We start from the raw sequence: 12520 nt of genomic DNA, 5'->3' as shown, positions 1-12520 counted from the left end.
TCATTTAGTAGTTTTAATAACAATCACCACCACCATAACAATTAGAATGAGACAACAGTAGCAGATGATTAAGCTCTTATGCATATGGTTCTGGTTCACACAGGAATAGACATCCTCACTTAAGGGCCGGGACTTAGCTCCCTTCTCCACCTCGTGAATGGACTTTGCTCTTGGGGTCCAGGTGGAGAGGCTCGTAGTCTGTGGGGACCTAGTACAAAAGCCCTGCAGACATGCCTCACAGTTGTCACTGTCATGCGGCCCTTCAAGAAAGACGTCCTGGATCGTGGGAGTCTCTTCCATCAACTGAAATCCTTCTCTATAGCATTTCTTCAGAATTCGAAACACCAAATTCTTCAGGATCCTTGAGATGTTCTCTTGCGTGAACTGGGGAACCTCAAATTGAGGTTGGGAGCACTTCCGACATTTCTGGGCAAACACCCTCATCTTCACCTGGCCCCTGGACTTCTCTTCATTCCAGTGCATGTGGAAAAGGACCAGAACTTGGGCAGAAGCCCAGCTGCGAAAGCAGGAGGAGCACCAGAACCTGCGGAGACCGGAGACGAGAGCCTCAGTTTGACTCCCTATGGTCAAATCATGGGCTGCTGCCAGAGGGAGGAAGGAGCTTCCAACAGCACAGAGTCATGACTTGATTGGGGTTGTGGATTAGTGGTGGAAGGAATTACTGAGCCCTCGTGCCCATCTGCATTGTGCCACCGACAGGTTCAATGCCTCACAGGTGTCTGCTATGAAAATAGCAAATTGCAAGCCGGCAGAGCTGGGAGGAGCCTTGGACATCTTCTAAGTCCAAGGTGCTCATTTTAGGATGAAGCACACTCTGGAAACCCATCATGCCCAGAGACCCAGTTGGTGTTAGTGGCAGGACTTCTGCCCCCAAACTGAGGTTTCTTAAATATAGACTTAAATGGGTCAACGGTTACAGTGCAACACTAGCCAGTTCAGTTCAGAACACAGAACTGAAATCCACAAATGCATCCAAGTGGGTGTTGGTTAAGTCATGCACCCATGGTCAGGGTGGGAGCTTGAAGGGTCCAGGGTCCTAGGGAAAAGTCTCGCCTTGCCCTTGTTGCCCAGGGCTCCCAGTCTGGTGTATTAGAGAGAGATTGCTGTGGCCAGTTATCTCTTCTTTTGCTCTCCCTCCAGCCCAACTCCTTTGCTCAAAGAAACCTGGAAAATTTCATAATCTGAGTGCCACTGGCCTCAGACAGTATATGAGAATGACACCTTGTCTCAGCAAGGAGGAGGGTAATTTTCTGAGCTAAGATAGTTGGACAAATATGTGTTAGGACAGGTAGAGAGAAGAAGGCAGAAAGCACATGCCTACACCCAAGGTAGGAATTATGCAAGAGGCAGCGGACTTACGTGTGGCAGACATTTAATGCTCACCAAATTATCCAGGCACTCCCCCCTGCTTCCCAGCATCCTTGTTGGAACCATGGGACCAGTTGGCTAATGAAATGAGGCCAGTGGTGTTATATGCTTCTTCCAGATCTGGCCACAGAAGCCCTCATAAGACATTCCGGCCCTCTCTTCCTCTGCCTTGGTAACCTCAGGAGCCAGGTGTTAGGTTAAATCACCGATATTTCTGGGTTTATTTGTTACTTCCCTGAGTCTAGTCTTGTCTGGTCTGGCGCAGGGGGACTTGAAGTGTGGTTTTGGAGAAGGCTGGGAGGAGTGGGTTCATCTATGTTTCACTTCTGTATCTTGGTTCTAGTCTCACCTCACTGGATGAATGTGAGGATGAAATAAGGGGGAGAGGCCAAAATGCTTTGACCACTGCGCGAGGACATTGCACCTTGATGGGAGTTACTCAGAGTCAGTGGTGCCAAGGGACCTGGGCCTGTTCTGAGTCAGAGTCCACTGCCCTCCCCTGGGTCATGGTGCTCTGCTCTTGTGTGGCTTAGAGTTCAAAGTTCTCACAAACAGATGGACTGAGATCCAATGTTCCTGATGCCAGCTGCTGGCCTGGGAACACCACAGGCTATGAGGAGAGCTCTACTTCCTCTGCGTAGATTCTCCCCGAGAGAGGGCACAGGTGAGATGGAATCAGGACTCCATGCTCTGTGTGCCGTGGACAACCACTTCCCCATCCCTAGGCCTTGGGGCTCTACTTTCCCCCCTGGAAAAGAGAGGATGAGACTTTGGATGATCTCTAAGATTCCATAAATTCAGAGTAGAATGAGACAAGATTGCTGTGTGTTACCCAGTCCCCACTGCGGGGCTCTCCGCAGTGCAGGGGGTCTCTTCCCTCGGGGACTCCATGGTGGACTCGGAAGTCTCCCTCAGAGGGGCACGTATGTGCTGCCACTTGAGTGAAATTGCTGCCATTCCTCCTTTTCCACTTTCCTTGCTGCTTCTTGTCCCCACCCCCGCAGCCTGATTTCTCTGTATCGCTGGATAGGCACTAGCCCACAGCAGTGCCCAGGCCTGCTATTGTTTTGAGGTTTATTGTAACAGGGGGAAAAACCTTTAATGAAGTTACAAATTCTTGGATGATTAGCATCTTATGTCCTATAGTCTTCAATTTGCAAGCATGGAATGGAGCAAGAAAAGTAACAAGTATACACAGTATGAAATAAGCAAGAATTTTCTGGAATGTGTACTATCGCATTCCACTCCCTCACCTGGCAAAGGTAAACTGCTGGTATTGCATCCATCCTGGCATGAAGACATTGGGACGAAGGCTCTTGTCTGGTGTCAGGGTCCAAGTATGCCATGGTTTCACCTCCCGAATTGATTCCTGAAATACTTGCTTCCACACTTCCACGTCCTGAACCATCTCTGCTGGCATGGTGTGCCTGGCTGGGTTGAGCTCTCCTGAGCCCTGGCAGGTCTGTAGCTGGGGATGAGGATTTCCACCTGCTTTCCCTCTGAGGTCCTGGATTGGGCCTGTGGACCAGGTCTCTGCCCCAAGGACAAAGGTCAGTTGAATCTGGCTCCCAGTTCAGAATAGGGCACGAAGCTCGAAAGGAATTACAAGAACTCGTTTTCATCCATTAAAATGTTGCCAAAGAAGAGTTCTGAGTTCCAAATCAGGAGGAGTGAACTTCAGTCTGGCTCTGCTGTCTGCCTCCCTTTAACCTGGAACACATTTTTTTTTTTGAGTTGGAGTCCCACTCAGTTGCCCAGACTGGAGTGCAGTGGCCGCTCCCGGTCACCGCAGCCTCGACCTGCTGGGCTCTGGCGATCCTTCCGCCTCAGCCTTTCGAGTAGCTGGAACTACAGGTGTGCACTACCACGCCCGGCTAACTTTTGATTGATTGTAGAGATGAGGTCTCGCCAAGTTGTCCAGGCGGGTCTCGAACCCGCGGGCTCAGGCAATCCACTCACCTCAGCCTCCCAAGGTGCGGAACACATTTTTTTAACTGCAAACCTGTGAGTGCGCAGAGAGGCTGCAGTGATTCTTTTCAGTTTTAACATTGGAAAATTCTTCTCCAGACGGCTGCTGTGCTCATGCTGGGGAGGAGAGACAGAGAGAAGAAGGACACAGCGATCCTGAGACCTCACCGGGATTCGTGTGTCCCGGCTTCATATTCTTTAAGTCCTTGCAGACACCAGCTGTCCAAGACTGCCCACCTGTCAGGAACCAAGACAGATGCAGTCAGTGTGTGCCCAGGAGACAGGTGATAAGGGCGCCAGGTGGCTGAGAGGCTAATAACCCTGGGCAAACCCAGAGCCACCCTCCTCCTCCTCCCCAGAGGGCTTCTTCTGCCTCACTTCCTGCAGTAGAGGCTTGAGGAGGAGGAGGGAGGAGCAGACTAGGAAGTGAGAAGCACCCGAGAGAGGTGCACAAGACTCTGGCTGTCCACATCACAAGGACCGTAAGTGGACCATGTGGGTCTTCCTCTCAGTTGGGCACTGACCTGGGACCCTGGCCACCTCCTAAGAGAGGAGTGAGAGGGGGTTTTCTGTGCACTTGGGAAGCTACCTCCTTCCTCCTCTCCAGCCCAGCTGCCCCACATCGGCTGCCCTGGAGTTCAACCCCTTTCTCCATAGACTCCCCTTCTCCTGAGCCAGTCTTGCTTCTCAGCGTTATAGTTGTCCCTCAGTTCCAGGGATGGGTTGGTTCCAGGACACCCTTGTGGATACCAACACCCTCAGATGCTCAAGTCCCTGATATAAAATGGTGTAGTATTTGCAAATAACCTATCTTCCTGTTAAATCATATCTGGACCAGCTCACCCATTCTGGGGGAAATGACAGCCAGTGCTTACAGGTGCTTTGGTGTGGACTTGGGAAAAGAAGGTCAATTGCAAGAATTCATGAGTTAATGTGAATATTTCTAATTAAATTAAGTGGTTTTTAAAACCTTGCTCTAATATAAGAGGATGTTAATCGACAGTTCCTCCTTTCAACAGTTCCTCCTTTCAACAGTTCCTCCTTTCAATTGAAATCCCAATATTTATTGTCATAAAAACAACAGCAACAAACATGAGGTTCCAGGCCAAGATCCTGAATCAACCGTATATCCTTCCCCTTCCCAAGGCATGTGCAGTGGAGAGGTCCCATGTGGAACAGCAGCTCCTACCTGATGTTTTTAGCCAAGGAGGATCATTTTCCACTAAACAAAAACAGATCTAGGGAACAAAAAAGTCATGTAAAATTTCAGTTGTGTTGTCTGCATAGACTTCAGTTCAGTGTCTTTAAAACTTAGGTGTCACCTGAGAAGTGACTGATTTTTATGGTCATCAAGAAAATTCAAAATCAAGCACTTTGGGAAGCTGAGGTGTGAGGCCAGGAATTCAAGACCAGTCTGGGCAATAGGGTGAGACTTTCTCCCTATTTAAATTTTTTAAAAAATTAATAAAAAGTCCCAGGATGTTCAAAATCAGATCATTCTGTCTAGCCAGGTACAATGGCCCCTTACATCCTTCATTTCAATAGATGTTTCATAAAGTCAGTCCTTTGTGCAATTTTATTATGGAAAATATGCTTCCATTCAGTCACTTGGAGGACACTTGGCCCAAGGAGCAAATAATTCCTGAGACCCTGTCCTCTGGACGTGAAAAACACTGTTAGCTGGTAGGAATCCCAGAACTCCAAGATAACGGCATCATCTTAGCCTTGAAGTAAGAACTACACACATGTTCAAGCAGAGTTTTCCACAGGTCAAAGTAATTTGAGAATGCACAGGTCAGCCTCGTGATTCACAAATTCGATATTTGGGAATTTGCCTATGTGCTAATATCTATTTGTAGCTCCCCAAATCAATACTCGTGTTGCTTTTGTGACCATTTGCAGACATGTACAGAGCAGGGGAAAAATTGTCATCGGCTGTCCATGTTCCCAGCCAGGTTTTGCTCTTGTGCTGTAAACAAATGGCCTTTTTGTGTTCTCTTTTTCCAGGGTTTTCATATTTTTTTGTGTGCTTCTGTTGGTGATTTTGCTGTTTAAAATGTCCCCAAACTTAGTTCTGAAGTGCTGTCTAATGTCCTAAGGGCAAGAATGCCGTGGTGTGTCTGATGGAGAAAATTCAAGTGTTCAGGCCTGAGTTACAATACTGTTGGTCATGAGTTCAGTGTTAATAAAGTAACAATTCATATGAATCAAGGAGTCTTTAAGCAGACACGATGAAAGGTCATGTAATGTCCAAAATGCTGTGACCAGGAGCTCGCAGGAACCTAGCCCTGTATTTCCCCTAGGAGCAAAGGCTCAGACTTGACAAGTTCTTCTTGCCAACATTGTGGAACATAACTACTAAGTACAAGAAGAATGGACTGTGTTCCCCTCTGTCCACCCAAAGAGAACCAGCCCTTTCTATGGGAGTGGTTAAATTACTGCTCACCGCTGTTATCCAGTTTTGTCCAGAAAGTTGCCAACTATGAATGTACTTAGCTAGTAGTACTAGATTCTGCAGGATACCTATGTCCTGTCTCACATCTGGGTCCCCAGGGTCAGAGTTCACAGCTTCCATCTTCTACCAGTGAGGGTCCTAAACTGGTATCCTAACTATCCTATCTTATTGTCAGATTAGGTACTGCATCAAGGCCTTGGTCTCATACCTCATTTGGGTTAGAATGTACAGAATCCACTGGGAATTGCAAATCTCACCATCTCAGGCTACAGTGTCTTTTTATTCCAGTGTGTCCTGGGGAAAGGTGAACATGGTCCAGCAAGACAAGTACCCTGCACCCTCAGCTGATGCAGCCTTTCCCATTATGGGCACAGGCTGGCAGGCAACTTTGCATGGCCTCAGCAGGGAAGTCACGAGGCCTGGTGCTGAGTTGTGGATAACATACAGCTTTATCTGAATTTGAATTTCTGTTAAATCTCAATTTCAGATAAACAAGTAATACTTTTAGTATACGTCTCTTACACTAAAGTTAATATCTTATACTAAAATTTCATTATCTGAAATTTAGATTTAACTGGGCGTCCTGGATTTTGTTTTCTTTTGCTAAGTCTGGGACCTTAACGTCCCTTGGGATCAGGTTGGGAGAGAAGAGTGGTAGCTCCCGACTTCCGCCTGACCTCCTGGGAAAACCCAGGCTCAACAGCAAGAGGGGCGGGCGGAGGGGTGGGCTTCAGGACCTTCTCTAGTAATATTTCAAATTATTCAAGTTTTAGTGTTTATCATCACCCACCCATAAAATATACTTCAGTCCCTGTGGCGAAGGGAAGGGGTTGAAGGCAGCGATGAAGTGACCTGCTGTGGAGAGGATGGCCTGGAGCTGGTTGAGCCTTCCTTTAGGCCACTGACAGTTTCACTGATGACAGACTTGAAGGAGCAAAACCAAAGATCAAAACACCTCCATGGTGTTAATCCCACTCTTGCTGGAATTGGAGCCTATCTAGTTCCAATAAATTGTCTTAACGTTGTCTTGAAGTAAAACATTCTGAAGAAATTTCCCATAAAACATTGAAACAATTTTTCACAGTAAATTTTTAAATGAAAATGAGAGCTGGGCTCGGTGGCTCAGCCTGTAATCCCGCGCCTTTGGGAGGCTGAGGTGAGTGGATTGCCTGAGCCCATAGGTTCGAGACCTGCCTGGGCAGGCAAGACCTCATCTCTACAACAAATAAAAAAATTAGCCGGGTGTGGTAGTGTGCGCCTGTAGTTCCAGCTACTTGGAAGGCTGAGGCGGAAGGATCTCGGGCCCAGCAGGTCGAGGCTGTGGTGGCCGGGAGTGGCCACTTCACTCCAGTCTGGGCGACAGTGAAACTCCAATGCCGGGAGCCACAATCCCTAGTAAAAGTAAGGTAAAAAGGACCTGAAAACAGGAAAAACGCAGGCTGGGAGAAAGGCCCCAGTAAAATGCGGCCATGACGGAGGCAAAGCCCCATGGATCCTGTTGACGGACCTTCCCTGACTTTGAAGGATTGTGTGCATAGGCTTGAGAATATTCCCTCTTTAATTGAGATAATAGATGCACAAGTGGACGATGGCATTTGACAGCAAAAATTATACATAGGCATAATGGAGGTGAGATTGCAGCAAAAAGGGTGCCCCTTAGAATGTGCAAGGATGTGGAATTAGCAATAAACCTATGTATAAAAATGTAAAAAGGGCTCAACAGCAAAAAATTTCCCCCCTGAAGGGACAAGGGAATGCAAATTTTGCAACCTTTAGCTAAAAAGGAAAAACAAGTACTTCCTCACACCCTTTATAAGTAACAACATTGACAGTTGTGATTGATGAGGGAGTGAGAAACTGAGACAGAGTATCTCCACAAACAGGTGTTTTTGGGAAAAACAAGTCACAGACATGCCTTTTGATTTAAGAAATATTATAGTTTAATTAGAAAGAAGGTTAAAATTAAAGTAAGGATTAGAATTAGACAGCAATTATGATTAAAAGATAAATGTTTATTATAGATGTAGGTATTAGTTAAATATAAGGAATAGGAAATAATTAAGTTTTAAGGTAAACTTAAAATTATATACACTTAATGTAGGTTTAAAATTAAATATATTTAGGATTAGAAGTAAGATTAGTTTCATAAGTGTAGGTTTAGACATGTTTCATTTAGAAATATAAAATGTAAAATAGGTGATAAGAAAATAGCAAGTAATATAGATAAGGCAATTAGAATTAAGAAAGTTAAATTTTTAAATTAATAGTATTAAGAATTCGTAGTAGGTAAGATAAGAGTGGTTATATAAAAGAAAAAGCAAGTCAATATATTGCCGCTAAAAGTATATATAAGGGTAGAATTAAGAAAATAGATTAGTAAAGGAAAAGAAATAGAATAGCGAAGGGAAGAGATTCCGAAGGGAAGGGTGACCTAGGGGTCACAGGATGTGGCTGATAAATTGGCAGCTGGTATTTTGTTACACCACCTGATAGCAGGAAGAAACAAAATGAAACTTGTAAAGGTCAACTTCACCATAAACAAAAGAAAAAACATGGTATAAACACTTAATGTGTAACATGAGATACATTTTGTGGGTAGAGGGGTCAGTAAAAAACTATATAAGCTTGTAAGAATTGAATAAAAATTGGCAGAGTCTTGAGCTCTCCCCAGGAAGAGGAATCCTGCCGTCTTCGTCTTTTCTTTTTCGCCGCTTCCTGATTCTCCCCAGTCAGGCCCTGACTCTCTTGTTGGAGCTGGTCTCTGGCACTCCAACTCAAAAAAAAAACAAAGAAAATGAGAAAATTAACTAGACAGAGTTAAACAAAGGGAATTTAATCATATTCTTGGTTGACTAAAGAAAGAATAAAACACTACAAAGAGAGTGAAAGCTATTTTAGAGTGTTTAGTTAAGAAATAAGAAACCACAGGGGTGATCTGGAGTTTCACCACAAAACCCCCGATTTCACCTGTTATTGGCTCCTGTGAAGTCATTCCAATTTACTCTCTGATATATTTCATTCATCCTCATTTAAATTTAAAAAAATCAGCAGTCACTTTTCTGGCCCTAAGAACAGCTAAAATATTCCCTTTAGACCATATTTTTAAAACATTATTTACTTTCAAATAAAAAATTTAAAAAAACAACAACATTATTTAGGCATGAATACATATTCTTATTCCTTTCATATCTGTCTGTCCTAGCTTCTAGAACGTTACCTAACTTTTTTCTTTTATTGTAAAATGCAACATGCATACAGAATAGCAGATAAAACATAAATGCTCAGCATAATGAGTAATTATAAAGCAGATACTGTAGTGGGAAGACAGAGAGGTCGTGACACTGAGACTATTATAGGAAGTGGCAACTTTATTACGCCGGTGAACTCGGTGGGTTAATACTCCCAGGCCGAGCCCCTCCCAGGCCGAGCCCCCCAGAACGGGAGAAGAGGGGTCTTATACCTTTGTTAGGTGAGGGAGGGGGGTCGTGTTGAGCAATTACATATTTTCTTTGGAATTTACAAGGCTGTGCTCAGCAAAATCAGATCTTTCAAAGAACAAATGGTCACCAGGAAATGCAGGGTGAGTAGGGGTTGTAAACTGATAAGGAGAGAAGTCGGTTAAGGTTGTGAATTAGGTACTCTTTTGCATTTCCATGAGAGCCATCAGTCTTTGGCCATTTGGCTTTTTCAAACAAAACAGGCCTGGCAGGTCTTTAGAGCTTGCTGCTTGACTTTCAAAAGGAAATACCTTTAACTGCTACCAGCCCCCTTTCTGCCATATTCCCCCTTTGATGCTCAACCTTTTATGGGTCTAGAGCATCATCATCCTTAATCTGGTACGTTAACATGATATGGGCCACAGTTTTTTGTTCAACCACTGTTTCCACAAACTTAGAAAAGGTGTTCATAATTATTGGGGTTGTGGAAGGGAGGATAAGACAGGATCCCACCAACAGAACTACAGATCCAATAATATACTTAAATCCTCCCAGACCTGAGAGCATGTTTTCAAACCAATTGCCGATTTTTATGCCTTGTCATTTTTGCACTGGGACATGGGCAAGCTTTCTAATATTGATGGCTATATCAGTGATTGCTTTACTATTATCATCTATTTGCAAACAGCAGTCAGAGCTATTAAATTTACCACATATTCCTTCTTCTGCCAGCAGGTAGTCCAAAGCTAGCGGTTTTGATAAATAGCCTCGTGCATTTTGGGCTTGTTGCTGAGCAACAAGCTCAAACGCCATGGCTGTTTGATTAGTTATAATTTCTAAGACAGCTTGTAATCTAATAATGTGGTTTAGCATATATATATATATGTATATATATATATAGAGAGAGAGAGAGAGGCATGCGATATCCCCAACTTCCATCTTGGTGCCCATGTGGTGGGCCATAATATTTATAATTCTCTGGGGTGGCCATTTGTCTTTTTCCAAACATGGGTCCCTCCTACATTAGGAACTTGGTCGAGGGATTGAGCATCTCATGTTTTGAGGCTTTTGTAAAGGGGAATGCCTAGTTCATCCCCCCTTGGGTTAGGCAGAAGGAAAAGCCCTGGCTGGACTATTTCCTATGGTACATGTGCCTTTCCATAATGCTGGGAGCTGGACATATGCAACTTTTTAACATGTCCAAAATAGCCCTTTAGTGCATTGAGAAGATTTAGTTGCATAAGCAGATGCCCAATACCAAACAGGCCTTGTTGGCCACCAGGTCTGGTGGGTTGAATAACGACGGAAAACTCTTATGTCTGGCCAGATAGTTTCTATACACATACATGCTGGGCATGTGAGGGAAGCGATAAACACCCAAATTATGCAGAAATACATAAAAACACAAGAAGAGTTCCTATTATAAGAAAGAATGGAAATGCTAGTGAGACCCTTTTCTAACATGTTCAATGGGGACAACTCTGTTAATTTTATTGTAGCAGGAAAAATAGAGAGATCGTGACACCGAGACTATTATAGGAAGTGGCACTTTATTATGCTGGCCATTCCAGCGGGCCCAAGAATTTAAAGCATCCAAATCGAGTGCCCCAGAACAGAAGAAGTGGGTTCTTATACCCTTGTTTAGGTAAGGGAGGGGGTCGTGTTGAGTGATTACATACTTCCTTTGGAACTTTACAAGATTGTACTCAGCAAAATCAGATTTTTCAAAGAGCAAATGACTTCCAGGAACTGCAGGATCATAAATCGTCAACTTCAGAAGGGGGGTTTTAGATAAGACTCTTTTCCATTTCCATGAAATGACCAGTCTCTGGGCCATTTGGCCTTTCTTAAGCAAGACCTGCCCAGGCGCCTGGCAGGTGGGTCTTTAAAGTTGCAACTTGCCTTTCAAAAGGAAATACCTTTAACTGCTATCAACCCCTTTCTGCCACTGGGCTAGTGGGAGATATTCAGTCAGCCCAGGTGAGGCCAACTGCTGATCCCAAATCAGCTACATGTGCTTCTGCGTTTATTCACTCAATCATACAAGAAATATATTTGAACATTTGCGCATCCTGCCACATTCCCTCCTTGATGCTTGATCCTTTATGGATTTAAAGCATCATCATCCTTAATTTGGTGCATCAACATTATATGGGCCGCAGTTTTTCGTTCAACAACTGTTTCCACAAACTTAGAAATGGCGTTCATAACTATTCGGGCTATGCAAGGGAGGATAAGGCAGGATCCCACCATTAGGACTATAGATCGAATAATATACTTAAATCCTCTCAGACCCGAGAACATGTTTTTAAACCAATTGCCGATTTTTATGCCTTGCCATTTTTGCACCAGGACATGGGCAAGTCTTCTAACATTGGTGGCTATATTAGTTATAACTTTACCATTATCATCTATTTGCAAACAACAGTCAGAGCTATTAAATTTACCACATACTCCTCCTTCTTCTGCCAGCAGGTAGTCCAATGCTAGGCGGTTTTAATAAATATCTGCGCGCATTTGGACTTGCTGCTGAGCAACAAGCTCAAAAACTGTGGCTGTTTGATTAGTTATAATTTCTAAGACAGCTTGTAACCTAATAATGCGATTTAGCATATATATAGAGGCGTGCAGTATCCCCAACTTTCATCTTGTGCCCATGTGGCTGGGCCATAGGTACTTATAATTCTCTGCGGTGGCCATTCGTTATCTTTTTAAACCTGGGTCCCTCCTAAATTAGGAACTTGATTGAGGGATCGAGCACCTTGGGTTTTGCGGCTTTCATAAAGGGGAATGCCTAGTTCATCCCCTCCTTGGGTTAGGCAGAAGGAAAAATCCTGGCTGGATTACTCCTATGGTACATGTGCCTTTTCATAATGCTGGGAGCTGGGCATATGCAACCTTTTCATATGTTCAAAATAGCCCTTTAGTACATTGAGAAGATTTAGTTGCATAAGCAGATGCCCAATACCAAACAGGCCTTGTTGGCCACCAGAACAAACTTCTGGCTGGAATGAATAACGACGGAAAACTCTTACGTCTAACCAGATGGTTTCTATACACATACATGCTGGGTGTATGAGGGAAGTGATAAACACCCAAATTAGGCAGAAATACATAAAAGCACAGGAACATTTCCTATTATAAGAAAGAATGGGAATGCTAGTGATACCCTTTTCTAAAATGCTCAATGGGAACAACTTTGGTAATCCTACAGCAAATAAAGTTAGTTTTACAGCAATTAAAATGACAAACAGTTTAGCAAATATAAAGG

At 44.0% G+C, this 12520-nt stretch overlaps 1 protein-coding gene across 1 annotated transcript; it reads right to left on the bottom strand.

Moving 5' to 3' along the window:
- Positions 1-2797, bottom strand: RTP3 (receptor transporter protein 3). Its single transcript, XM_008071238.1, has 2 exons — positions 2643-2797; positions 1-544 (listed from the first exon to the last, which is right to left on the bottom strand). The coding sequence occupies exons 1-2, from the start codon at positions 2795-2797 to the stop codon at positions 1-3; spliced, it is 699 nt and encodes a 232-aa protein (XP_008069429.1).
- Between the last annotated feature and the right edge of the window lie 9723 nt (positions 2798-12520).

Source organism: Carlito syrichta, unplaced genomic scaffold (assembly GCF_000164805.1).
Source record: "Carlito syrichta isolate Samal-C Ts95f unplaced genomic scaffold, Tarsius_syrichta-2.0.1 Scaffold314220, whole genome shotgun sequence".
Taxonomy (NCBI): Eukaryota; Metazoa; Chordata; class Mammalia; order Primates; family Tarsiidae; genus Carlito; species Carlito syrichta.
The sequence above is the reverse complement of the archived record's forward strand: the minus strand, read 5'-3'. Positions and strand labels throughout refer to the sequence as shown.

Excerpts from the sequence above, each read along its gene's own strand:
- RTP3 (XM_008071238.1), bottom strand. The coding sequence starts at position 2,797 with ATGGTTCAGGACGTGGAAGTGTGGAAGCAAGTATTTCAGGAATCAATT. Across the intron at positions 545-2,642 it reads CAGCAGTTTACCTTTGCCAG|GTTCTGGTGCTCCTCCTGCT; the intron begins GTGAGGGAGTGG and ends CGGTCTCCGCAG.